General features: G+C 31.4%; 6 protein-coding genes across 9 annotated transcripts; 4 read left to right on the top strand and 2 right to left on the bottom strand.

Moving 5' to 3' along the window:
- Positions 1–234: 234 nt before the first annotated feature.
- On the bottom strand, positions 235–5,541 carry LOC130892044 (polyribonucleotide nucleotidyltransferase 1, mitochondrial). Its single transcript, XM_057797231.1, has 9 exons — positions 5,040–5,541; positions 4,449–4,990; positions 3,607–4,156; positions 3,357–3,550; positions 3,134–3,294; positions 2,449–2,636; positions 2,228–2,351; positions 1,811–2,044; positions 235–465 (listed from the first exon to the last, which is right to left on the bottom strand). Exons 1-9 carry the CDS (start codon positions 5,144–5,146, stop codon positions 340–342), a joined length of 2,226 nt encoding a protein of 741 aa, XP_057653214.1. The 5' UTR covers positions 5,147–5,541; the 3' UTR covers positions 235–339.
- On the top strand, positions 5,484–7,631 carry LOC130892047 (eukaryotic translation initiation factor 3 subunit J). Its single transcript, XM_057797247.1, has 6 exons — positions 5,484–5,760; positions 5,826–5,914; positions 6,156–6,263; positions 6,366–6,654; positions 6,740–6,876; positions 7,373–7,631. The coding sequence occupies exons 1-6, from the start codon at positions 5,748–5,750 to the stop codon at positions 7,430–7,432; spliced, it is 696 nt and encodes a 231-aa protein (XP_057653230.1). The 5' UTR covers positions 5,484–5,747; the 3' UTR covers positions 7,433–7,631.
- Positions 7,632–9,246: 1,615 nt separating this feature from the next.
- On the top strand, positions 9,247–10,917 carry LOC130903521 (3'(2'),5'-bisphosphate nucleotidase 1). The gene is made up of 7 exons (XM_057815671.1): positions 9,247–9,509; positions 9,562–9,684; positions 9,734–9,865; positions 9,922–10,059; positions 10,119–10,321; positions 10,380–10,464; positions 10,521–10,917. The coding sequence occupies exons 1-7, from the start codon at positions 9,471–9,473 to the stop codon at positions 10,779–10,781; spliced, it is 981 nt and encodes a 326-aa protein (XP_057671654.1). The 5' UTR covers positions 9,247–9,470; the 3' UTR covers positions 10,782–10,917.
- A 1,172-nt stretch (positions 10,918–12,089) lies between these two features.
- On the top strand, positions 12,090–15,560 carry LOC130892435 (protein KRI1 homolog). Its single transcript, XM_057797863.1, has 7 exons — positions 12,090–12,280; positions 12,332–12,980; positions 13,064–13,220; positions 13,271–13,622; positions 13,722–13,792; positions 13,844–14,101; positions 14,668–15,560. The coding sequence occupies exons 1-7, from the start codon at positions 12,163–12,165 to the stop codon at positions 15,475–15,477; spliced, it is 2,415 nt and encodes an 804-aa protein (XP_057653846.1). The 5' UTR covers positions 12,090–12,162; the 3' UTR covers positions 15,478–15,560.
- Positions 15,484–19,186, bottom strand: LOC130892444 (protein C1orf43 homolog). Its single transcript, XM_057797874.1, has 3 exons — positions 18,684–19,186; positions 15,875–16,094; positions 15,484–15,823 (listed from the first exon to the last, which is right to left on the bottom strand). The coding sequence occupies exons 1-3, from the start codon at positions 19,042–19,044 to the stop codon at positions 15,619–15,621; spliced, it is 786 nt and encodes a 261-aa protein (XP_057653857.1). The 5' UTR covers positions 19,045–19,186; the 3' UTR covers positions 15,484–15,618.
- Positions 19,187–19,209: 23 nt separating this feature from the next.
- Positions 19,210–23,389, top strand: LOC130892420 (probable splicing factor, arginine/serine-rich 7). 4 transcript variants are annotated; one of them, XR_009059034.1, is made up of 4 exons: positions 19,210–20,358; positions 20,450–20,854; positions 21,939–22,961; positions 23,012–23,389. XR_009059034.1 is itself a non-coding variant. In XM_057797841.1 (3 exons), the coding sequence occupies exons 1-3, from the start codon at positions 19,379–19,381 to the stop codon at positions 22,294–22,296; spliced, it is 1,743 nt and encodes a 580-aa protein (XP_057653824.1). In that variant the 5' UTR covers positions 19,210–19,378; the 3' UTR covers positions 22,297–23,389. The 4 variants fall into 4 exon arrangements, 2 of the variants coding, with proteins under 2 accessions (XP_057653824.1, XP_057653833.1); XR_009059035.1 differs by having other exon boundaries at positions 19,215–20,358; positions 22,783–22,961; XM_057797841.1 differs by having other exon boundaries at positions 21,939–23,389.
- Positions 23,390–25,094: the final 1,705 nt, after the last annotated feature.

Here is a 25,094-nt window from a genome sequence, read left to right as displayed (position 1 = left end):
AAATCAGTTTGAATGTCCACACTATATCAGCTATATTTTGATATGTTCCACTCCCAAACTAGTCTCTTAACATGTTGCTATTCTTGTTAAGTACTCAATATCTTTAACTAGAAGACTGTTTTTTAATATTTCTGTGAATACCTAAGTTTAGCTTCTATATAAAAAAGGATAGTATGGTTTAACGAAAATCATAATTAAAACAAACAAATTAAATCCAATATGTACAAATACAACTTCATATAAAACATCTTATATTGATCATTAACAACAAGTCGATAGCAGAGCTATTTAAGATTAACATTTATATAAAAATAAAAATTGATTCTATGTTCACTTTTATCACCGCGCGCTTGCTTGAAGTACTTTCCTAGATAGTCTCATCAATCCAGATACTGGGTCTCTCCCGAAGTACTTCACTTGTAACTCTTGACCTACTTCAAGACCTAAAGCAGATGGATGACCAATCTGAAAATAATTGAAATACATTAAATGAATAGCACTAAAAATGTTATTGATCAAATAAATTTTTTTTTAAATATATTAACTGAATCCAACTACAAATTAGAGATCAAATAAGAAGCAAAGCTAATAAGAGAAGATCTGAATATTTATAATAATGAACGATTCACTAGATCTAGACGACGATATTGGAGAAACCACTTCGACAGTTTGATGGAAGATCGATGGACTAAATGGGCAAAGGATGAAAAACCAAATTAAAAAAATGGCACGAAAGCTGGGCATTTACGTCTTAAGAAAAAAGAAAGAAGAATAAAATTAACTATCCTCACAATTTTTATTGGGTACAGCTACAGAACATACCAAAAAGAAGGTTAACTTGTATGTAAATCTCGGCAACACAAATTTAGTTCTGCCACCTACCAATCGTGACGCTAATATAGTAAACATATGTCATTACTGTTAATGTCAATATGTCATTCATCATCAATTTCTGAATTCCTGCCACATTTCCTTCAGATTTCGGTACACAGGTAGGTAATATTATCAGAAATGTAAATTATAATTATGATTTCTTGTTAAAATCAGTTTGAACGGAGAATATATGTTTCTTGGCATACAGTCAGATTAATGAAAATTTATTTTACAGCCAGGTAGGGAGCATAGCCCTAGACGACAAAGGATCTTATTGGAAATAACTGAAAAATTATCAGCAACGTGTTCTTTTCTGTAATTTTCCATTGAATTTCCATTTCTAAAAAATTGCTTATAAATTGTAAATCAAATGAGTTACTTGAACACTATTTACAATAGTGTTCAAGTTTATATAAAAAAAATAGTATTGTTACGAACGCGTATCCGCCCTAGAGCCGGTCCTGTCTAGATGAAATGGAATTCTAGAATTAGGCGAATTTACTGACTTTTTATGAACTGATCTTTTTTATATTAGTTTTTACTACAGCAGGCGGTTAATTTACATTGTTTTTTTAAATAATTTCTAGGACGGTCTATTTATTTATTTGTTTTGTTTCTTTATTTTCTAGAACTTTTTAGAATTCTTTAGGGATATATAATGAGTTTGATCAGCTCGGTTTATTTAGTTTATAATAAATAGTTATAGTGAACAGACTGAAATAGAAAGTAATCGAGGAATTTAAATACATTATTCAAGTTAATTAAGTGTAGTGTATAGTGTTTAAATGAATTAAGAATGTAAGAGACAGTGTTCATCAATTCACCCCACAAATAGAAATCGTATAAATAAGAAAAACATTACAGTATTTAGTAAACTTGCGAATCATTCTTTGATCACATAAATAAAACTTTTTACAAAAAATATTTTTCTACTCACTTTTCTTTGGTCTAACTGGGAATTGTGTAACAAAGCAGGTGGCATACCAGGATATAAAGTAACCATCACACCTATATCTCTGATTTCTACAATAGTAGCTTTATAAATCCCTCCAAATTCCAAATCTGGAGCTCTTTCAGTTGTTAATAACTTTTGGATGATCTCTTCTGCTTCATCCATTGCACTTTGACTAGGAGCGAATACTTCAAAAGTCAAATCATCAATTTGAGATACCTGGAAGGTGTTCAAAAGAATTATAAAAACAAATAACCAGTATTGAACACACTGTTTACTTCCACTAGATCAACGCTCAAAATTACACTTATATGAATCATAAAAGACTCAAATGATCAGACAATATAACCGTTCTTAAAGAGTATGTTAAGTTGGTTCCACATATTCTAACATCATACTTACATGTACACCAGTTTCAGCAAATAACTTTTTTAAATTAACTCCACCTATGCCAACAAGTCTAGATCTTTTGTGAGCTTCAACTTCTAATTTTTTAGATACCGGCCAATTATCTTTGGGTTCTGTTCTAAAAATTAACAAGAGTCATTTGAGATCACATGTTAAGCTTAGAACATCTGTTGAATAGAATATACAGAAATGCTTTGAATTTATAAAAAAAGTACCTTGGTTTTTCTATACAACTATGCATGTATTGGAGAATTTTCGTTTTGGCTTCAGCTGCATTTTGTAATGCTTCCATCACTATTTTTAAAGGTAATCCCGGAATTTTTATGTCCGCTTGTAAAGCAGTTATACCCTTTTTATTCCCCGCGATTTTAAAGTCCATATCACCCATATAATCCTCAATACCCTATAAAAATATAATAAGTGCCAGTATAGGGTTGAGTAGTTGAGACAGCTAATTATGTCATATATTTAAGGATAAATAAAGTGAATAACCAAATTATTGAGCTAAAAGAGAGTAACAACGGAAGTGTACATCTACCAATCCTTCCATAGCCATAAGAAGATATATGAAGGTAGAAATATATTCTCAAGAAACCGATACCTTGAGAAATTGGGGGGGGGGGGGGTTTAAAGTGCCCAAACAATCTTGACAATATGTAAAATTGCTTTTTTTGATTGAATAAATAAACTGAATCGATCCATTTTTTCATGATTTAGTGATTTTTTGTCCTCAAACAATGATGAAATTCAAAGTAACTTGAATACATGATTTAGGAGATAAAGGGTGTCAGTTTTGACAAATCAATAAGCAGGATCTAAGACTTTGTAGAAAAATTCTTCCCAAATCAACAGATAATACGTTTTTAAGGAACACATTATGAATAATTTAACATGTCTTACAAGAATATCTGTTAAAATTCTGTAGTCTTCAATGGTGTTTGTTTTTAGATGATATTTAGTAACAAGACCTATGGCTACCCCTGCTACAGGAGTGGATATTGGTACACCTGCATCCATAAGAGCCAAACTTCCACCACAAACAGTTGCCATTGAACTTGAACCTAACAAAATGAAAATAATATACTGTAGAAAAATTTTTTAAAATATGAAATAGAACAGTTACCATTTGATTCCAAAACTTCTGAAGTCAGTCTTATTGTAAAAGGAAAATCTGATGGAACCACTGGATTTAAAGCTTTTTCAGCTAAGGCACCATGCCCCATCTCCCTCCGACCTATTGGACCAATTTTTCCCGTTTCTTTGGTGGCAAAAGGAGGAAATTCATAATGTAAGAAAAAGTTTTTTTCTTTAATTCCACTGAAATAATTAAATTGCATTACCAATTCACTATATGAACAATCTATTCATTTTACCTAGCCAACATACTAAGAGGGTCCAGTTTTAGTGCACTATCATGTGAGTCTAATGTTACAGTGCAAAAAACTTGTGTTTGCCCTCTTTGAAATACAGCAGATCCATGCAGCGGTTTATACATGTTAACTTTACAAGAAATATCTCTCAATTGATTGTAATCTCTACCATCGCACCTTTTTTCCTGTTGAAATATCAAATCTCTAAACACTTGTTTAACCATCTTATTATAGTATTCATTAACCAAAGTGAGATCAATGTCATGGAAACTAGATTTAATTTTATCCATGACATCTGTTCTTATTTCACTCAATGCATTATCTCGACCAAGTTTATCATAAGTGTAATTTTGAAATATTTCTTTGACCCGCATCTCTGAAAGAGTTCGCAATGCCTCAGCTATCTCTTCAGACAATTCTACTGAAGACACATCTACATCTCGTTTTGGTTTTCCACATAGTTTTTGAAGTGTTTCTATGTGTGTGATGATAATCTGTATTTCCTTTGTGGCAGCTTTGATAGCTTTCTGCAAATCTTGTAGCAAAACCATATCTATGAAAAAGTGAAGTGATTAACTGACTGAAGCCATATTTCATAACATCTAAAAATCAAGCGCAGTTTCTTCTAAGATTGGGTAGGTCATGAATTAAAATAAAAAAAAGTAAAACTGAGATCAGAACTTTTTATAAGTGACAGTTGCCTTCCTTTAATTCACACTTCACTCAAACTGTACCAAAGCTTTGATGCTCTCTTAAAATTTTTTCAGATAGTAAGATAGTTTGGAGAGGAGGCGGTCATGACCCCCTTTGAAACTGCGCCTGCTAAAAATGTACATCCATCATACCTGCATTGCCTTCCAACATGACAACTAAATGTTTTCTCATTGCAGATACAACTAAATTCAATGAAGATTCTTGTAGTTCCCTTCTTGTAGGATTTATTACCAACTCATTGTTGATTAAACCCACTCTTACAGCCCCTATGGGGCCTTTCCATGGAATATCACTTATAGATAAAGCTGCAGATGCTGCATTAATAGCTAATATATCAGGGCTATTGATGCCATCTACGGCAAGCATATTACACACAACTTGAGTGTCATAATTATAATTTTCTGGAAACAGTGGTCTCAAACTTCTATCAATTAATCTAGAGGTGAGTATTTCTTTTTCAGTTGGTCCTAGTTCTCTACGAAAATAGTTGGTAGGAATTCTACCTGCTGCAGCAGATTTTTGTCTGTAATCAACAACAAGCGGCAAAAAACCGCTGGCTGTTGGTTTTGGTTTAGAAACTATCGTAACCATAACTGATGTGTCTCCTAAGCTTGCCACTGCACAACCATCCGCCAATCGGGCATATTGACCGGTTGATATAGTTATGTTGCGGCTAAAAATTTTTCGACTTATATCTACTTTTTATTTAAAACTTTACTTACCCATTTGAACACGGTATATTTACTTCTCCAACATTTACTTTTTGGCTATAAAAACGTATTGTTCTTAGAATATTGAGACGTTTTAATTTAAAGCTCCAAAGAATCATGATTATAATTTAAACTTCCCTACCATTATCTTAAGTATAACCTCAATTATTCTTAACCATATAGGTCGCTATAATTCAGATTTGATAAGGGTGACTATAAACACCTATAAATTAGAAGAGGCTAGCAATATAATTCTTATTATATGTAAGTTCTAATGATTTCTGTTAATTTATTTTATCAATATGATGTAAACGTAAATATCTGTACGGCATAAATATTTAAATAAACCTTTAGATATGTGGATTCTAAATTTAAATAAATTCCTTGGGTATTTAAGAGCTACCAACACATTGTTGGCTGATTGTGACTGGAGTGGAATGTCATCAAAAACGTCATCTCAAAAATGTCAAAATTTAACCTGAAATGGATGTTCGAAGGTCGACCTCAAATTTGTTCACTGATAGTTTGAAGTATTTTTGTGTTTTTATAATTACTTATCAGAAATTTAAAAAAATAAGACATCGCGTTTGATAGCAAGTTGTTTTTTTCAATTTTTCTTTATAAATTTTGATAGTTTTGAGTCGTGATTCACCTCTAGTTAAAATTGTACATCGGCCACACGTGAGGTAGTGATTTTAAGGTTCAGTGTAAAATTGCAATATGGAATCGTGGGGTAAGAAACATTCACTTTTTAATTTTTTTTTTCAAAAATAGGTGATAAACTTTTTGCCCTTATAGATGAAGATACTTTTGAACCAACTGTCCCTAGCGTTGTTCCAGTAGCCTCTAATAAGTGGGAAGGCGAAGATGAAGAAGAAGATGTTAAGGTATTTATTCAAGAATTTAGATTATTCACTTTATTTATATTGATAGTAATCATGGAATTTTAAATTTATAAATTTCTATCAACAGGCATTTATATGAGATTTTAAGTTAAATTATGTAAATGTTAGGTAATTTATCTAGGAGTTAAAATTAGAATTAACTGAATTTCTAAGAAGTGAAAAGAAAATTGAAATTAACTACACAGACTATTTAAACTGATTATTAAAATACAATATCTTGTAGGAGAGCTGGGAGGATGAAGATGAAGAAAAGAAAGAAGAAATAAAGGTTGAGACAGAGCCCAAGAAACCCAAAAAGAAACCTTTAGCTGAAAAAATTGCTGAAAAAGAGGTATAGCAACTAATTTTTTGTGTATTGACCTCATAGGAGTGCTGAATGAATACTTGTAATTTGTGATTATAAAAATTTCCTCAAATATATAATATTTTGCAGAGATTGAAGAGAGAGGAGATGGAAAGGAGACTTAGAGAGGAGGCAGAAGAAGATATATCTCCTGAAGAAAAACTTAGGCGTCAACAAGAATCTGATTTGAAATTAGCTTTAGAAACCACTTTTGGTGGCAATAAAAGTAATGAAGTTATATCTGATATTTCTTTACCCAGCTCAACCGAGGAATTTGAGGCATTCACAGATACTCTATCTAAAAAACTCACCCCGTTATCAAAAAGCACAGAATATCCCACATTCGTAGAAAATTTGACTAGAAATTTATGTGCCACAAGTAAGGAAATCTAAATAATTATGTTAAATAATTCTATAGCTGTAATAGTATGTTTTCTCTAACTAGTCTCATATTTATGTTTTAGTGTCTTCATTGGATATTAAAAAAGTTAAAAACTCTTTAGATAACTTATTTTTGGAAAAGCAAAAAATTGAGAAAGGAGACAAGGCCAAAAAGAACAAAGGAAAGGGCAAGGCGAAATTACACATTGAAGGTGACAATGTATGTATCAAGGTGCAGGTCTTGACTGTTTTGTGCTCTCCTGAACAACTCCACGTTGCCCTATTTTATAAGTGTCTTTTCCATCCCACCCCAATGAACTTAACAAACTCCTAACTCCAGTGACAGTGTGTTCGTTTGATTTTTTCTTATCTGTTGATATCTCAAATGGAAACTTGATGATCCACGTGTTATTGTTTCTTCTGGCAAGATATTTATATACAGGATGTTCTTTAGAGGCAGTTAAAGTGTTATTCAAATTAGAATCTGGTACTTGTCTAACTTGGAAACTCTAAAACTGTTGGTGATATTTATATTTAACACACCATTAATTATCACTACACCAATAATTACACTGATTGTTCAAGTCTTCTGTAGGTTCATATCAGGCTTGAAGGACCAGATAGTGTAATTGTGAGTGTTGGTCTAATGGTAGCAAATGTGTGTTCAATATTTTCAAGTTGAGTATTTGTATCCTAATTAAGTTTTTTTTTTACAGCAACTTTCTCAACTATCTGCTTATGTAGACGATTATAATGAATACGACGATTTCATGTAGCAACAAAAAATTCGGATATCTCTTTATACTATTTTAATATTTTTTAAATATAAATTATTCATATTGTAACAAATACTTCTAACTTGATGAACGCATTTTATCAATTATACAATATAATATTCATTTTTTATGTACATATTATATGTATATACTAAACTTACTGGTTTTAAATTGGCACAAATAAAAATAATTCATACATTTTTTGTGTTGTTATTTTTATATGCATAATAAACTATGATGGTAAAGGTAAGTTGAGAGGAAGAAAACACCTTAAATCTTCTATGTTCGCTTTATTACAATCACTTTCCCACATTTGACCATTCATCTCTAATTGGTAACTTTGTCAAAACGATTAAACACTACAGTTTTTTTTCAGTCTATATTATTTCTTCAAAAAGTAAATGTGTGCTCAGTCCACCATTACACTGGCTTAAGTAACTACATGGTGTCCCATAAAGAACTGACACAGAGCAAAAGCGTATAAGGGGTCCAAAATATGACAATTGGGAGAAAATTTACCTCTTTACCAAGTTGTATCTTTAAGAATTTATAAGACCTCAAAGTTGGGATATAAATTTGAGTAGGCTATAGTATAGGGCGGCAGATTTCAAGAGGTGCTCCATTTTTTTTTGTTTACACTGATAAGAAAAGTTTAAATTTTTACAGAAATGAAAGTAATTTAATAAAAATTAAATATAGTAGTATTATATGCAGTAATTATACTAAATACTTAAACGTCTCTACATAGACAATTTTGAAATACTTTGTAAAATATAATAAAGGATCATGAATATTCAGAATATTGCTACAGCGATCTGATATAATTGAAAATTAGTTATTTTTTTATTATATTTAGTTAAAATTTTCACAGATAATAATATAATTACTATATCTCCTAACTCCTTAAACATTATTAAATTTACTTACCCAGTCCAATCATTATTCAATATTGATGGTCTATTTAGCTAATCAAAAATTCAATTTCATAAATTTTTTTATTTATTTGTGAAAAGTACCGGTGTAAATTGTTTAATTTTTTTATTTTAAATATAAAACAGGAAAATAATCAAGGATCTTATACAAAACCTTAGTTCTAAAATTATAAAATTAGAATTTTCTTGATAAGAAAAGTAATTTAAATAATTGTGGACTAAGACATCGAATTCATCGGTCAGTAGAGGCGGAAAATCTGTAAATCCCCCACTGCGTACAGGGTAATCAAAAACTTTTAGGAATGGCATAGTCGATAAGAACTGACGCAGAGCAGACGCGTATAGGAGAATCCCTAAGTTGACGATTGTGGGCAATTTACCTCTTTACCAAGTTGTATCCCTGAGGAGTTGCAGGGCCTCAAAGTTGGGACAAAAATTTAAAAAAAAAATTAGTTCTTTGTAACTCTTCAACTTAACATTACCAAATTTGGTACACTTTATTAGACTGTTAAAGGCATTAGGTAATGGTAAATAGAAGGTGATAGAACCATTATAGAGGTGACCTAACCTTGTTATTTCACTTAAATCTTTTATCTGTCAGTTGATTCAGAAAAAATTATTTTCATAGAATGGATAATAGACAATCATAAATCACAAAATATATATACGATCGTTAAGACTTTGTTGTTGGAAAGTGATCCCTAACCTGCCCCGACAATGGCGGTGACTACGTCTTTACATCATGATCCTAACATTCTCAATACTCAATTACACAAAATTTTGTATATCGATTCCCAACTACCAAATAACTATTTATAAGACCCAACTTTTTAATACCTCATTTTCTACAATGATGGTTGTAGAGCCGTCAAGTATGAAATTGAAAAGATAAGTAAGAAGATAGTGACATAACCTATGGAAATAATCATAATTCTATTACAGACTCCATTATTTTATCTTGTTTTCAAATAAATAATATCTTTTAAAGGACTTAAAAAAAACAATAAAATTAACGTTTAAATAACTGCTGACCTTGTTCTTGTAATTTTGTCAAGCATATCCGTGTATATATTAGTTTATGAAGCATATCGACGTTTTTTATACACATGGTCTTGATAACGAAAATTCTATCACAGTTTATTCCGGTAAAATATTATTCAATTGTTTCAGTTCAAACTCTACATTTTTATGTTAAAGATGTCAGCTCAAAGTAGTCCACTTATATTAAGAATTTTGGCTTCCTCAGTCACCACAGCTGTAAAAGCTGGCAGTATTATTAAAGATGTAATGGAAAAAGGAGAACTCAAAGTGGTTCATAAGGTATATTCAGTTTTGATTTCATTCATAAGGATTACAATTGAAATTTTAGGGTATGAGTAAAAATGACGTTCAAACTGAAGCCGACAGATCAGCTCAAAGATGTATAATTACATCTCTTTCAAAAAAGTTTCCTAATATTACTATAATTGGAGAAGAGGGAACTTTGGAAAATGAAAATGATGTTAGTATTAATAATTCATATTTTTAATTATTGATTTAAATTGAAGAATGTTTTAGATACCCAATGATTGGATAGTAACAGAAAGTGATGAGTCAATATTGAAATCTACTTGTCCTGAAAATTTTGCTAATGTTAAACCAGAAGATGTAGTTGTTTGGGTGGATCCGTTGGATGGTACATCAGAATATACAGAGGTAAGCTTTATTTGAATTGGCAATTGAATAATAGAATGTATTTTAAAAAATGATTATAGGGGCTGCTAGATCATGTGACTGTCTTAATAGGTATAGCAGTCGGGGGTAGGGCTGTAGGAGGCATAATCCACCAACCTTATTATGACTATAAAAAAGTTAAGAATGGCACAGGCAGAACTTTTTGGGGATTAGTTGGACTTGGTGTAGGAGGATTTGAAGCTGTTAAACCACCTTCTGATAAATTCATAATTACAACTTCAAGGTACACATTTTAGAAATTGAAAATTTTGGTACTTAATTGAATTTTTTATTGCTTTTAGATCACATCGAGATGGGAAAGTGAATGATGCTTTGAAAGCTTTAAACCCAGATGATATTATTAGTGTAGGAGGGGCAGGCCACAAGGTAATTTGTAACTTTACTATATCAACCACAACGGTTAAATTATAATTTCATAACAGGTTATAGTGGTATTAGAAGGAAGAGCTCATGCATATGTTTATGCAAGTAAAGGATGTAAGAAATGGGACACCTGTGCTCCAGAAGCTGTTCTAGAAGCATCTGGAGGAAAACTAACAGATATACATGGAAAACATTATGATTATTCCAAAGATGCGCCTTTCCCAGACGACCAAGGAATATTTGCAACTGCGAATGGGGTTGATCATAATGCTCTAATAGCAAAACTCCCTCAAGCAATCCGTGATGCATTCCCTTATTAGAATAAAATTATTCATGCACATGTAAAAATTTGTTTTTAACTTTTTAACAAATTCTATTTGTAAAATAAATTGTATAAAAATTAAAGTGTTGTGGAAAATTTACAATTAAATAGATAGATATGCAAAATATTGAAAAGTTTTTTCTTTCTTCAATTTCTTTTTTAATCTCAAAGAAAACTCATGGTTTCTTAATATTGCTGTAATTTCAAATGTGAAGAGGTACAAATTAAATAGTTTAATAGACAAACAATCATAGTTACACTGTCAAGTCTTCAATAGGTCTTGGGTTCATTCAGTACCAAAGATGAGACAATTGGTTCATTCTTTTTTGTTGACCTTTCATGTTTAGGTGTACACAATACACTAACTGGTCATTTAGGCTGGGTATGAACTAGAGAGCTTGAAATCAGCAGTGCCAGTATATATGTATTGCTTATCAAATGTTCTGGGACTCATTTATTTCAATAACCCAATAAAGAATAATGAACGAATTGTATGGTCTTTCGAGCCGGAAACAAACAAATGACCTATAGTAGACTTATTGAGGTAAAAAGTATATCAACAGCTTTTCCAGAAATTTCATATTCAGTTCAATCTGTGAGAAAAATAATATCAGCTTACAACAATTGATTGGCATAGGTTGTTATGGTAAGGATAGAAGCTTATGTATAAGTTTTTATTAAAAGATGTTATCAAAGATTTTGAAAACATGTCCCGTAAATGCGTATTCTTGTTTCATTGGATTATTGTATGAAATGAATAAACGTTTTTGATTCGAATTATTTTATTTAATATAAAGGTTATATTGCACTATTGTATAACACTGGATATATTTCTTTTCACGAATCCAATAACAGTTTCAGAAAACTAGAAGTGTTGTAGTATATGACAATTAATTATTAAATTTAGCCACCCTGTATATTATAGATTATAATACAAATTTCGTGTTAGTGATATTTTAAAGAGTCTTCCTTGTATCTACAGGGTGATCCGGGACTTGATGCAAAAAATTCGGGACTGGGTAGATGACGTGAAAATCAGAACTTGTATATATTTTTTTCTAAATTATGCGTTTGAACCTTATTAATTTTTTATGGACACCCTGTATAATAATAATGTAGTAGTCCAACAGTTTGAAATAAATACGAAAAAGAAAATATTAGAAAAAATTCTAGTGAGGAATAACCTTATCCAATCATATATCTAATATATATATATGAAGGGAATATCAAATAAAACCAGAAATTATTACTGAAAGTGCTCTTCTTCGTTTCAAATTTGAATTGTAATCAGAAGAATCTAACCTTTATTCTTTTTTTTATATGTCAACTAACATCATGCTGAATGTTAGAGGTTAGGTTAATCAAAATAATACTTCATAATGTCCCGGATATTTGGTAACGAACAATCTAGTTCAGACGAAAATGATGATTTTCAAACAAATAATGACTACGCCAAAAATTACGATACATGGAGGAAAAATGAAGAATTACATAAATGTAAGTTTTCTCCTGAGACATTATCACATTTTTAATCAAATCAATTTTCAGTGAAAACGAAGTATGGCGAAGACGTATTAGATAAAATAGAGGAATCATCTAGTTCTTCAGATGATGAAGAAGGTATACATATAACAGAAGATGTTGAAAAAGATTTTTTTAAAACACTGGCTTGTTTAAAAAATAAAGATCCAAGTATATATAAAACTGATGTTAATTTTTTTGGAGAATATGAAGCAAATGTTAAAAAGAAAAAGAAAGAAAAGCCAGTCTTTTTGAAGGATTATGAAAGGAATTTGATTCTCGAGAAAGGGGGATTGTTAAGTGATGAAGATGATACTCAAGATACTCCAAAGAATGAGATCTATAATAAATCATATATAAATGTACCCACTATTTTTTGTGGGTCCTTTACTTATAACGAAGAACAAAAAAACATAAAAGATAATTTCAAAAAAATTCTTGAAGAAAATGATGATGATAATGATGAAAACTGGGGTGGAATATTTAAAGAGAGAAAGAAAACTAAAGAAGAGGTAGAGAAGGAAGAAAGTGATTATAAACTGTGGTTGGCTGGCCATAAAACTAAATTAGATGATACAACACTTGTGAACGAGTTAAAGCCTTTAAAAGAATATTGGAATAATCCTGATTTGGATGAAGGGGAGAAATTTTTGAGGGATTATATTCTAAATAAGAAGTAAGTCTGTAAATACACTAAATGTAACTTAAGAATGAATTATAGAGGTTATTTAGTAGAACTATATTTTTCTTTACTTTTAGATATTTAGAAAAAGAGGATGATGATTATATTCCAACATATGAAGAAGTTGTACATGATTCTGATAAAGATTTGAGTAATGATGAAGAAAATATAGAAAAACAGGAAGAATTTGAACACAAATATAATTTTAGATTTGAAGAACCAGATCAGGAATTTGTAATATACTGCCTCATGTTTTTTATTATTATTGATCATGTTTTTTTTAGATTAAAAGATATCCTAGGACAATGGAAAATTCACTGCGAAGAACTGATAATAGGAGAAAGATAAAGAGGCAAGAAATTAAAGAAAGAAAGAAAAAAGAAAAAGAGGAGAAGGTACAAGAAGTAAAAAAATTACAAGAATTGAAACTAAAAGAAATTGAACAAAAATTAGAACAGCTTAAGGAAATAACAGGGAATGCAAATTTGGGGTTTGCAAATGAGGATATTGAAGGGGATTTTGATCCTGACGAATATGACAGGAAAATGCAAGAGTTATTCAATGATGAATTTTACACTGCACCTGAAGATGATCAAAAACCTGAATTTCCAGATCTTGATGAAGAACTTGAAATTGGTAAATATTATTTTCCTTTAAGAGATTTATTTTCAATTATAATAATCAGTTTTTTAATCATCCCCATTATGTACTTTCTTAAAACTATCTTTGTTTTAGAAAATTGGGAACGTTACAATAGTAACCCTTCAAAGGAATCACAACCACATTGTGAAGATGAAGATTTCAATGTAAGAACAACTGAAGGTATTTTTTCAAGTCACTAACATTCTTTCTTACAGATGGATTGTGATTATGATCCAAGTGCACCTAAAAATAAAGATGAGTCAACTCAAGGCAAGAAAAAACGAAGAAAGAAATCCAAGTTTGCAACAGCTGTTGCAAAACCAAAACCTAAATTTGATCCAAATGATAAAAAATTTGAAAAGTATTTTGAGGAATATTATAAACTAGATTTTGAAGACATAATTGGAGATATTCCCTGCAGATTCAAGTACAGGAAAGTTATACCAAATGATTTTGGATTAACAACTGAAGAGGTGAGTGATAATGTTTATAATACTGTTACAAAGCTCTTGCTCCTTACTGTTTATAATTCTGTTATGTGATGAGGCCAACAAAACTCATGTGAGCCCAGAGGAAAACACTTGTACATGTTTCAATTTGCATGTTGACTGTATATGTGTCTCTAATCACTGAACATTAAGGATCTATATCAGTCTATACTATTAATTCAACTTTTGAGGATTTATGTCAATTTTTATACATTCATCTAGTGTAACATTTGACACTTTCATTTCAACACTCTTGGTATAGTTATATTAATTTTTCTTTTAATTAAATTTTATTTGGAATAACCTAATTGAAAATACAGAGTACAGGGACCCTTGAAATTTGGATGTGCACTTGCCTAAGCGTATTCTCTTCCTCGATATAATTGGTTTTACACTATCACTGTTATCTCACTAATATAATAAATCACGAAGTTTGAAATTATGCCATTCTTCAATTTTGCCTTGTTTTGCAGGTGTCACCAATTGTGTTGTGAAATTTATTCATTATTTCTGTTTTTGTATTACAATTAAACTTATTTTATTTTCAACAGATACTATTGGCAAATGAAAGAGAACTCAACAAATGGTGTTCTTTAAAAAAAGCCGTCCAAATACGACCTGATGATGTGGAAAGATATGAGCAGATAGCTTACAAAAAGAAAGGTCAAAATATTAATTTGAAAATGAAGATACTGCCCAGTCTCTTTACAAATAGAAAAGAAAATGAAATTACTGATGACAATGTTGGTCCTGATAAGAAAAATGAGGTAGTTCAGTCTGATAATGAAAGAGAAGACACTAAAAATAATAATACAACAGCAGGAAAGAAAAAGAAGGGAAACAAGAAAAAACAAAAAACTACTACAACTATTGCAGATAATGGTGTTTGTAGTCACACCAGTGAAGGAAGTAGCATAGTAGAATGTAAAATTGACAAAGAGCCTGAGAATGAGAAAATTAAAAGAAAGAACAAGGTATCCGTTACAAATGTTACTGAGAATGGTGTAAATCAGACTAATAGCATAGAAACGAATAAAGAAGGAAACATAGAAGAAAGTAAAATGTCTAAAGGAAAGCTCAATAATGAAAATAAAAATAAGAAGAAAAACAAAACTAAGAAAAAGAAGATGGAAGAAAGAATTACCAAAGTGACAGAAGATGAAGACTCTAAAGTATACAAAAGTTATGATGTAGGTAGCAAAAAGAGGAATTTAAGTGGAAACCATCAGGAAGAGAATAAGAGAAAGAAACGAAAATTTTCTAAAGAAAAAGATAAAAGTATAAACATAACAGATGCTAGATTATCAGCGTATGGAGTGAATCCCAAGAAATTTAAAAATAAACTCAAATATAACAAATGAAAGAAATATAGTTTTATATCTTTATTTAAAAAAAATGTCCTGGTGCATAAGAAATTGAATAAATAAAATTATTTATCAACTTATTTTGCTTAAATTAACAAACAAATACATTTATAAATTATATACATTTGAATGGAAAACTCATACAGATGTTTCATCATCAGCAGAAGCTAAAATGGACAGTGAAGTTGGCCTGGAATCTATATGTTCTGATACACTTAATATTTCATCTTCAGCAGCATAATGTGAGTGTATATTTCTGGTTCTGTCAGTCAAATGCCTCCTCTGAGGGGTACGATTTGGTGAAGACTTTCTACTTGTATTGTAGGATTTTAGAAGCTTGGCCCTGAAAATATTTCATTTTTTAATATGTCCTTATTAATATTACGGAACTCACGCGTCCAGTAGTTTTAATAAAAGTCTGTTATATTGCTGATACTCTTCATCTCCAAAATGATTAGGGTCATGCCTTGCATGCTCGTACATATCACAAAATTCATGTATTAATCTTTGTCCACTTCCATCTAATGGAGCTGCTAAAGTTGTGAGGAGGTATGCTCTCAAATTCTCACTAGGATGTCGAAAAAGACAATTATCTTGCTTTGTAATTTCATTTTCTATAAAGAAATTGTTTCTGATATATTTAGTTTATATCACAGATTAAAATGTAGAGTCCTTTGTACACTTCTGTTCACTGAAAAAGCATACACTTACATTTTGCTAGTGTAAATGAGTTCCTACCTAATGTCACTGTTATTGTCAGTGACAGATAATTCGATAATTAATTTGAGTTCAGTTGAAGTAAAAATATATTTAGTGTCTCCTCAGTTAACTGAAATTTAGACTGGCAACTCATCTTGGTCTTAAAAAGAAGCGATGGGATCTCAGGATCTCAGGAAGAAAAATTTCAAATCACGATTAAGTTTTTAAGAGAGCATCCATTTGAATCAGCTGCTCGTGCTGCGTATCCAAAAAACTTTCCCGTCTTACGGCATGTAGACGAATTAAAGCTTCAGATTTGAAAAACTATGCAAGTGCTAGGGAAGTGTTGCTTTCAAATGAGTGAAAGTAATCCAGAGTTGTGTTTGCACTTAATTATGTTTATCATGATATCGATTTTTGGAAACAAATTGTCTTTACAGATGAAAAAGCGTTTAATATCACCAAATTCAAGAGTAATATGTTGACAGAAGTAATAAGTCAGTCTGGTAAATGTTTGGGTTTGGATGAATGTTAAAATGGGCCTCGCCTTTGATTGAGAAATAAATAAATATCTTTATTTAGCACTTGGCTACTTATAACTAAATTAGAAATATTACAAAATCAACTTTGATTGCGCAAATACGAAAACAGCCGTTTACTAAATTTATATACATTTGGTATATATACAATTTATAGCTAACCCCACCACCATACATTTTGTTTTTGAGGAGTTTAATCTATTCTGACACAACCATTTATACAATATCTTAAGTTCATCATTTAAAATATTTACAAATTCTAAGTAGTTTTGCCCAGACACTGATATATATGAAGATCATTAATATATATTATAAATAAAAGTGGTCCCAGGACACTCCCCTGGTGTACCTCCAACACACTTTTCTTCTTTTGAGATACCCTGCCTGATATTTTCGTTTCATGAAATCTTTTTTCTACATAGTTATTAATCCAACTTAAAGCATATTTATTCACACCATAGTGTTCCAGTTTTCTTATAAGAATTCGACGGTCAATTGCCTCAAAGGCAAGCTGAAGGTCGACAAAAACAGCAATCACTAAATCACCAATGTTTATTTTTTCTCGCCAATTTGCACAGACGTACAGAATCGCTGACTTACATGAATGCTGACTTCTAAAACCTGACTGTCCCATAAACAACAAGTTACTTTTTTCAAAATACTCCCTAAGTTGATTACAGATTATGGTTTCAATGATCTTATCTACAGTTGATAAAAGATTAATAGGCCTAAACTCTGAAGGTTTCTTTGGTTTATTTATTTTTGGGATAGGTGTTATCACACTAGTTTTTAGGTCACGTGGTATTTTTCCGGTGGTGATTGAGGCATTAATCAAGTATAGAAGGGGATATCCAATTACACAGAATAATTGCTTTACTAGTTTAATATTCAAGCTGTCATTCAAGAAGAAGGTAAGCTGAGACGACCGTGGTCCAATGATGCCATGCAAAAAAAAGAAGCTCACAGAGGCACCACCTGACTCTGAAGCAGTTGAGCAAGATCAGTCTCAAACGTCACGGGTCAGCTGACCGACACCAACTTGATTCTCAGATGCATTTCTTTTTTCCATAGCCACTCGTAAATTTTGTATTTATACTTTTTTTAAATTAATCTTATACTCATTTTACGGAGTTGAAGGGGAAAGCAAGATTCTGCTTTTAATTTGAATCTTTATTAAAATTATTTCGAATTTGAATTTTAGTTTTTCATCATATGTTTTGAAAATTTACTTACTGTATTTCGTTAACAATTTTCTATGTATTTCTTCCAAAAACCTATCATTAAGTTTCTTAATTGAACAATTCAATTTTTTAATATTAAAAATATGTATATGTTACATACGAGGGCATAAGAATTTTAGAAGGGCTTGGGTGGGACATAGCACAAAAAAGATTGGGAAACACTGGTTTAAATAGTAACGATTTACCCGAGTCGGTTGGACTTTAACAGTAATACTTACCTGATAACACTTAATATTAGTAAACATGGCAACAAATGTTAAATAAATTTACATGACTAAAAAATTGTAAAAATTTGTCCAGAGACTTGTATGCTATTTCAATGAACAGTGTACAGTATACCTAATGAACATACTATTTTCTACCACTACAACAACACAACTGCATTTGCTGGTCCTTTGAGGCTTCCATAGGCCACTGGTCCATATTTAGTTAAAAAAAACCAAAGAGTGTAATTATAAGAGGAAGGGTATGAATAACTCCACTTCATACACATTTATTTTCCTAAAGGGTCTAAGTGTGACTATGAAAATATTGACTGAGCCTGTTGAATAGAATAAAATATCTTCATTTTACTAACAATTTTAATGCTATGTAACAACCCCCATTCCAACTAATGATGTAAACATTAGACATACATCTACATTTCTTCTTAGTCTTAAGAGTGAGTATTTACTAAATAAAAACTTACAAAAAGTGTAAAATTATCCAGTTATCACAAACTTACCTAATATTTTAATGTCATCCACTGCTTTCAATCTGTAATAATGAGCAGGAATTTGTTGCCCGGGACATACAATATATCTTGGATCAGATTTTGTTATTAACTGTGGTTCACATTCAATTTTTCTAATTGAATCAATCCTTCTTTCAATTTCTCTTTTTAATACCTTTGAAGCATCATGACCAATAAGTATGTGCGGTCCTCTCCTAGATCTCAGTGCGAATCGCATTATTTGTCTTTTTGCAAATATAAAGAGCAACAAAAACGTAAGGACACCCATTCCTATAATTATTACAACAGTAACTCCTGATAGTTCCTCGGACATATTTTTAGATCTCGTCAATTTCTCTGCCACTACATCCATATTTGAATTACTTAATAGAATGCATATTTTGATTTATACTCATAAAGTGACAGGTTATAAAATAAATCTTATAAGAAATTATTGAATCTTTTAAAAAATAAATATTGACATTTGAATTTCTTCATAAACATAACTGAGTTATATCTTCTTCTTTTTCCGTATTTGACTACACTGTCAAATTAAGAATAAGAAGAAAATGATAATTTTCCGCCATTTTTGTGTTTAGCGTGCTCAATTTTTATTTTATTAATGAAAACTTTGCCGTATTATACTAAAATGAAATAGTGATAGATTGGAATGTATTGGTGTATTCTTTAGTTTTTCCGAACAAAATATGGCGGTAGGAACATCAAAAGTTATACAAGTGACAAACATAGCTCCCCAAGCCACCAAGGATCAAATGCAAATACTGTTTGGTTATTTGGGAAAAATAGAAGATATTCGATTATATCCTACAATAAGAGATGTTTCTTGTCCAGTTCAATCTCGAATTTGTTACATCAAGTTCGTAGATAGTAGTACAGTTGGAATAGCTCAGCATATGACTAATACTGTCTTCATTGATAGAGCTCTTATAGTGATTCCAATTTCAAGCGGAGATATTCCTGATGAGTATTATGCTCTGGAAATGACAAAAAATGCTACTATAGTACCAGGTCTAACTCCAGCTGATCCTCAATTACCTGCACATGTTGTAAACAGTACTCATAAATCTGGAGATGAACAAGTTATAATAACAGTCGATCCTAATTTACAGGCATTTGGATTACCACCTTATCCACCTTTACCTGCTACTTATGATACAGTGAAGATAGAAGAAACACGAAGAACAGTTCTTATGTTGAATTATAATTCTTCCATGAGTCATGATGATATTATCAATTTCTTTAGTCGTGCAGGTGAGGTGAAGTACTTAAGATTATGTAAAAGTGAAAATGAATCTGATGATAGTACCAAAGTGCTTGTTGAGTTTTCTGATCAACCTAGTGTAATTAATGCTCTCAAACTTAATGGAACAGAATTAAAAGGTCAAGTAATTAAAGTTGAACATGCCACTCAACCAATAATAAAACCACAAGCAAAGAGTAATGAAGCAGCCCAGAAAGAAATTGAAGAAGCTATGAGTAGATTTAAAGAAGCACAGAATATGATTAATGCCTCAATTGAACCAGTAATTGGTATGTTAACTAAAGATAAAAGAAGCTCAAGAAGATCTAGATCCAGATCAAGGAGTAGAAGAAAGAGGACTAGGTCCAGATCTAGGAGGTCAAGGTCTAGAAGACGTAGATCATCTTCAAGATCTAAAAGATCGAGGTAAATCACAGACATATTTATGAGTTTTAAGTTATATTTATTTTAATTTATAATAGGAAAATTATAGTAATTCACCATTATTTTTTTACAGATCAAGGGATCATAGAAAAAGATCTCGATCTAGGAGAAGACGCACAAGGTCTAGATCTAGGAGATCAAGATCACGTAGTGTGAGATCTAAAAGGTCCCGATCTAGATCAAGACGAAGATCTCGTCACAGATCTAAAGAAAGGGCGAAATCAAGAGATAGAGGTAGGGATAGATCTAGAGATCGCAAAAGAAGCAGGGATAGAGAGAGGGATAAGGAAAAGGATAGGGAAAGAGATAAAAAGTCAAGAGAAAGAGAGTCTATTGAGAAAGAAAAAACACCAAAAGAACTGAAGGAAAAGAAAAATGATACAGAAAGTAGTGTTGAAGATAAGAGAAAGTCTAGATCAAGGAGTAGAAGTAAAAGGAGGTCTAGGTCTAGAGATCGTAGAACTAGAGATCGTAAAAGGTAATAATCAATAAGTTTGCTTTATTAGACATTTTTTTACATTCATTTATATCTATTCCCTTGCAGAAATCTTGCATGTATATATTTAATATTTTAGATGTTTGACATTTCTAGTAATTCCAATATATAGTCAATTTGATTTTTAAAATTTATAGCTTAACTGTTAAGTTAATTCAATACACATTTAGTAAGTACTTTCTGAATCTAATTTGGAAAATAGTTTTTGGTGGGTAAATTGACTATATTGTTGATTTATTTGGTCTTGGTATTACATAGTATTAGTTCATATATACAATGAAAATATTTCTAAACTTGTGTCTTGAGCTTGTTGCATGTCTTCAATTGTGCTTAAAAGTTTAGGAGTTTGATGTATGTATGTACATATTGAAGTATCATATACACTCCTAGAATCTATTGTATCCCCCTTTCTTGCTGCTATATTGGGGAACACAGTGTTTACAGCTTATTTGTTAATCCCACTCCTTTTAGAAAGCCCTGATGGCTGTAGCTGCCAGAGGTCTTCTATTTCATACACTTCCAGGTTTAATACTCTAGAGCTCCTTAGTGTTTCACATTGCAAGAGAATGTGAATAGATGTTTCATCCTCTGTGTAAAAAATCTGCACGCCAGCCACATTATCTGCCAAGTCTAGCATCTTTAGGTGTCATCTACTGAGGCGACATACATATCTTCTCTGGTTATAGTTTCCCAGGAGAGTCTTTGCTGTCTTAGCCCTTGTAGGTTCTCTTAATAATTGGTTTTGCTCCTATATACATTTTTTTCCAATGCTTCTCCTATTGTTCTGTAGCTGGCACAATAAAAGGGTACAGGTGCCATGAAGGGCTTGTTTGCCCCCACTTAGGAGCTTATCAGTTATTTCATTTCCCTTCACTCCTGTGTGTTCCGAAATCCATTGTAAGGCAATTTTATTTTTCTTTCCTAGCTCATTTATTTTTTCTAGGTGATCTGAGCTTAATGTAACTGTTAATGTAATTTGGTATCAGAATTATGTAGAAGAAATTATGTATTGTCTATTTAATGTAATATTGTAAATGACATTATTGAACTAAGTGAGATCTTATAGGTCAAGATCTAGAGGAAGCAGAAGACGATCACCTTCTCCAAGAGGTAGTAGAAGAAGAAGCAGAAGCAGAAGTCGAGATAGGGAAAGAAAGCGTGACAAAAAAACTGATAAAAGGGATAGGGAAAGAAGGGACAGGGATAGAAGATCAAGATCTAGGGACAAAGAGAGAAAATCTAGATCAAGATCCCAATCTAGTAGGTCAACTGGGTCCCATTCAAAAGTACCAAGGAATTATGATGAAGAGGAAAAAGGCTTTGATACAGATAAAGAAAAGCCAAAGGACAAGGAAATTGATCAATCTACTGAAAAAGGGTCTCCGGAGAAGTCTGATAATATGGATATTTCAAATTCGCCTTAACCATTCAATTGCGAATGATTGGTCATCATCTGAATATCTTTATTTAAGGTTATCAGCCACTTGGCGATTATCATTAATTTATTATTAAAATTTTTCAGGAAAAATGGGTTTTGCCCTATGATAACGCTAGCAGACTACATGATACAAAAAAAGCATCTTATTAACCCAACTCCAAATTGTACGGATGCTAAAAATGCACCTACACAACGTTCTTTATCTTCTGTTGGTACTAACAGATGATCAGTCCTATCAAAAAATTTTGACCAGTTTTAACCATTTTTAGATTTTTTGATCTGCTCGATTCACAAGGATTTTATTCTTTAGATTCTCTATTTAAGTTTCAATTATTGAATTCTTAAACAATATAACTTTGGGAAACATCATGGAATCTATCTACGTCGTTTTCTTAATTTTTTTTACTTAGTCCATTACGTTTTCCTGCTGAATCTGTTTGTTCTCTGAATCAGCAATACAATATATTTTCAGATTTCCCGTCATTATCATGGAAATTTGCTGGTCTCATTTTGGTTCCAGCTAGAAGTTGTGGTTTGCTGAGAATGTCGAATAAACCAGAAAGATCTTCGTTCTCAGAGTCCTCATCTGTGAGGATATTCGATTGGGTGGATTAAAGAAACTTTAGTCAAAAATAAAGGAATCTCCCATAGGTACAACAAATTTAACGGTATTTTCATTTTTGTGTAACATGAACTGCTAGCGTTACCAATTGGTAACACTAGCAAATGTCTCATGATTTTAGGAGTGCAAATTGTAAGCTGTAATCAGACATTAGCTGTATCATTAGAAGCATTATTGATTATGAATGAAAATCGTTCCTATCTCTCAAATCATAATTGAAATTATTCAAATCAGACTTACTCCTATCTGAAATCTATTATCCAAGACATTTTACATGAAAAAAATGACAAACTTGAAACACTCATTGAGGTTAATTAGAAGATGTGTTATAATATACTAGCTGGTGCATTTGGGACAAATTGAACGTTTCCGTATGGTCTTTAACTGTTGATGGGTTAATATGTACCATGTAAATTTTATTTTTTAACTTTATTAAATATATACAATGCACAGTAAATGCGATTTATTTAACCAAATCCTAAGCAAAAATAAAAAAATGAAACAATAACTTTGCTTGTATAAAAGTCAAGGATTAACAGAAATCAAGGTTAATTGAAATTTTGATTTTTTTTTTCAAAATTCCATCTACTATAAGTAGACGCTTATATTAGCTTCACCTGTTAGTATATCCCACCACTTTAATTGCGTTTGTTAACAGAACGGGCTAAGGCATCAACCTCCAGAATCGGCGGTCGTGGGTTTAAACTTCGTGTAAATTGTTTTTTTAGAAACTATCACTGAAAATTTTCTCATCGAAACAAATTTACAGCTGTCTGCCCTCTGTTGGAGATTTACAAAACTAATGACTAGAACTTGAATAAAAATTTTATTTTTAACAATAAATCGAACTAAAAAGTGGAAAATTTTTGAAATAAACTTAAAACAATGTTGAACGACCTAACCTAACCTAACTTTTTAAAATTTATGAAGGTTGTAAAAATCTGATATTCAATTGTTCGTTTTTCTATGTACCGAGTGGGTAATTAGGTAAGAACGGCGTCGGTCATAACTCAGGAATACATTATATTAAATCTTCAGAGAAAAAAATGTATGAGCAAATTGGGAATTATTTTCAGAATTTTATGTTCCCACTAACAATTAACAACTACGCAATTAGTGGCGCTTTAGGTGTTCAAAATGACGTCCATCATTTTCTATACATGAAATCAGTCTCTGACGGGTGCATAGGACAGTAGCTTCGAATTCTGCCGTTCAAATATTTTACTAATAAAAATCTAAGCAAGTTAGGTCTGGAGATCTGGGTAGACAAATAAATAAGCTTTCACGACCTATTCACCTTTCGAGATGCCGAACACATATACGGAATAATGTGCCAGTCAATCATCATATTGTAAGAAAATGTCACGATGAATGGCTAAGGGTATGTAATCTAACAGAAATGGCAATTCGTTTCTTAAAAATGTCGAAATATCTTTCTCCATGAACACCGTTTCTTATAAAAAAAATAGCCCAATTTGTCCACCTGACGTTGGATCTCTTGCACTCAACGGAGATTGTTAGATTAGTAATATGGTTTATTTAATGATTGATTCTCATCGTAAGTAGTATTAGCTTTACATTTAGATAACGCTATCTAGTGACAATAATAAAATTATTATGAAAACGTTAAAATTATTGCAAGAAATTTGTTGTAAGAACTTTCCATCCAGAATAAATTTTTGATATCTGTTTGACGTTTGAAGAAAATATGTCGCAGCTTATACATTTTTTGAGATATCTTTTTAAAAAAAAATATTTCGCTATTTCATTGTTAATTTAGTTTACTCCTAAAAGACCTTCTTGAACCTTTATGCTTCTATTTTCATTTCTCAAGCGACATGACAATATCTAAAATATATGGAACAACGCGCTAAGCAGAACCGGACTTTAAGTAGAGCTATACTTCCGTAGCTGCCTAAGATAGGAATAAAGTAGAAACGCGTTGGTTTTATATTTTCGAGGTCATAGCATCCTTTTATGTGAATTGAACGAAACGTTTTATTTTCGGGGACTTATTTTTAATAGTTGGAAGATAGGATGAAGATGGCAAAGATGTACACTAGGAAAGAAATCGGAAATAATTGTTCACGTTATTACTGGCTATCTGGGAACTGTTTCTTGATACTATTAAGCGGACCGAAAAATGGATCCACTTTTTGAGC

The sequence above is a fragment of the Diorhabda carinulata genome, chromosome 1 (genome assembly GCF_026250575.1).
Source record: "Diorhabda carinulata isolate Delta chromosome 1, icDioCari1.1, whole genome shotgun sequence".
In the NCBI taxonomy this organism is placed as follows: domain Eukaryota; kingdom Metazoa; phylum Arthropoda; class Insecta; order Coleoptera; family Chrysomelidae; genus Diorhabda; species Diorhabda carinulata.
This window is presented reverse-complemented; position numbering and strand designations above follow the sequence as displayed.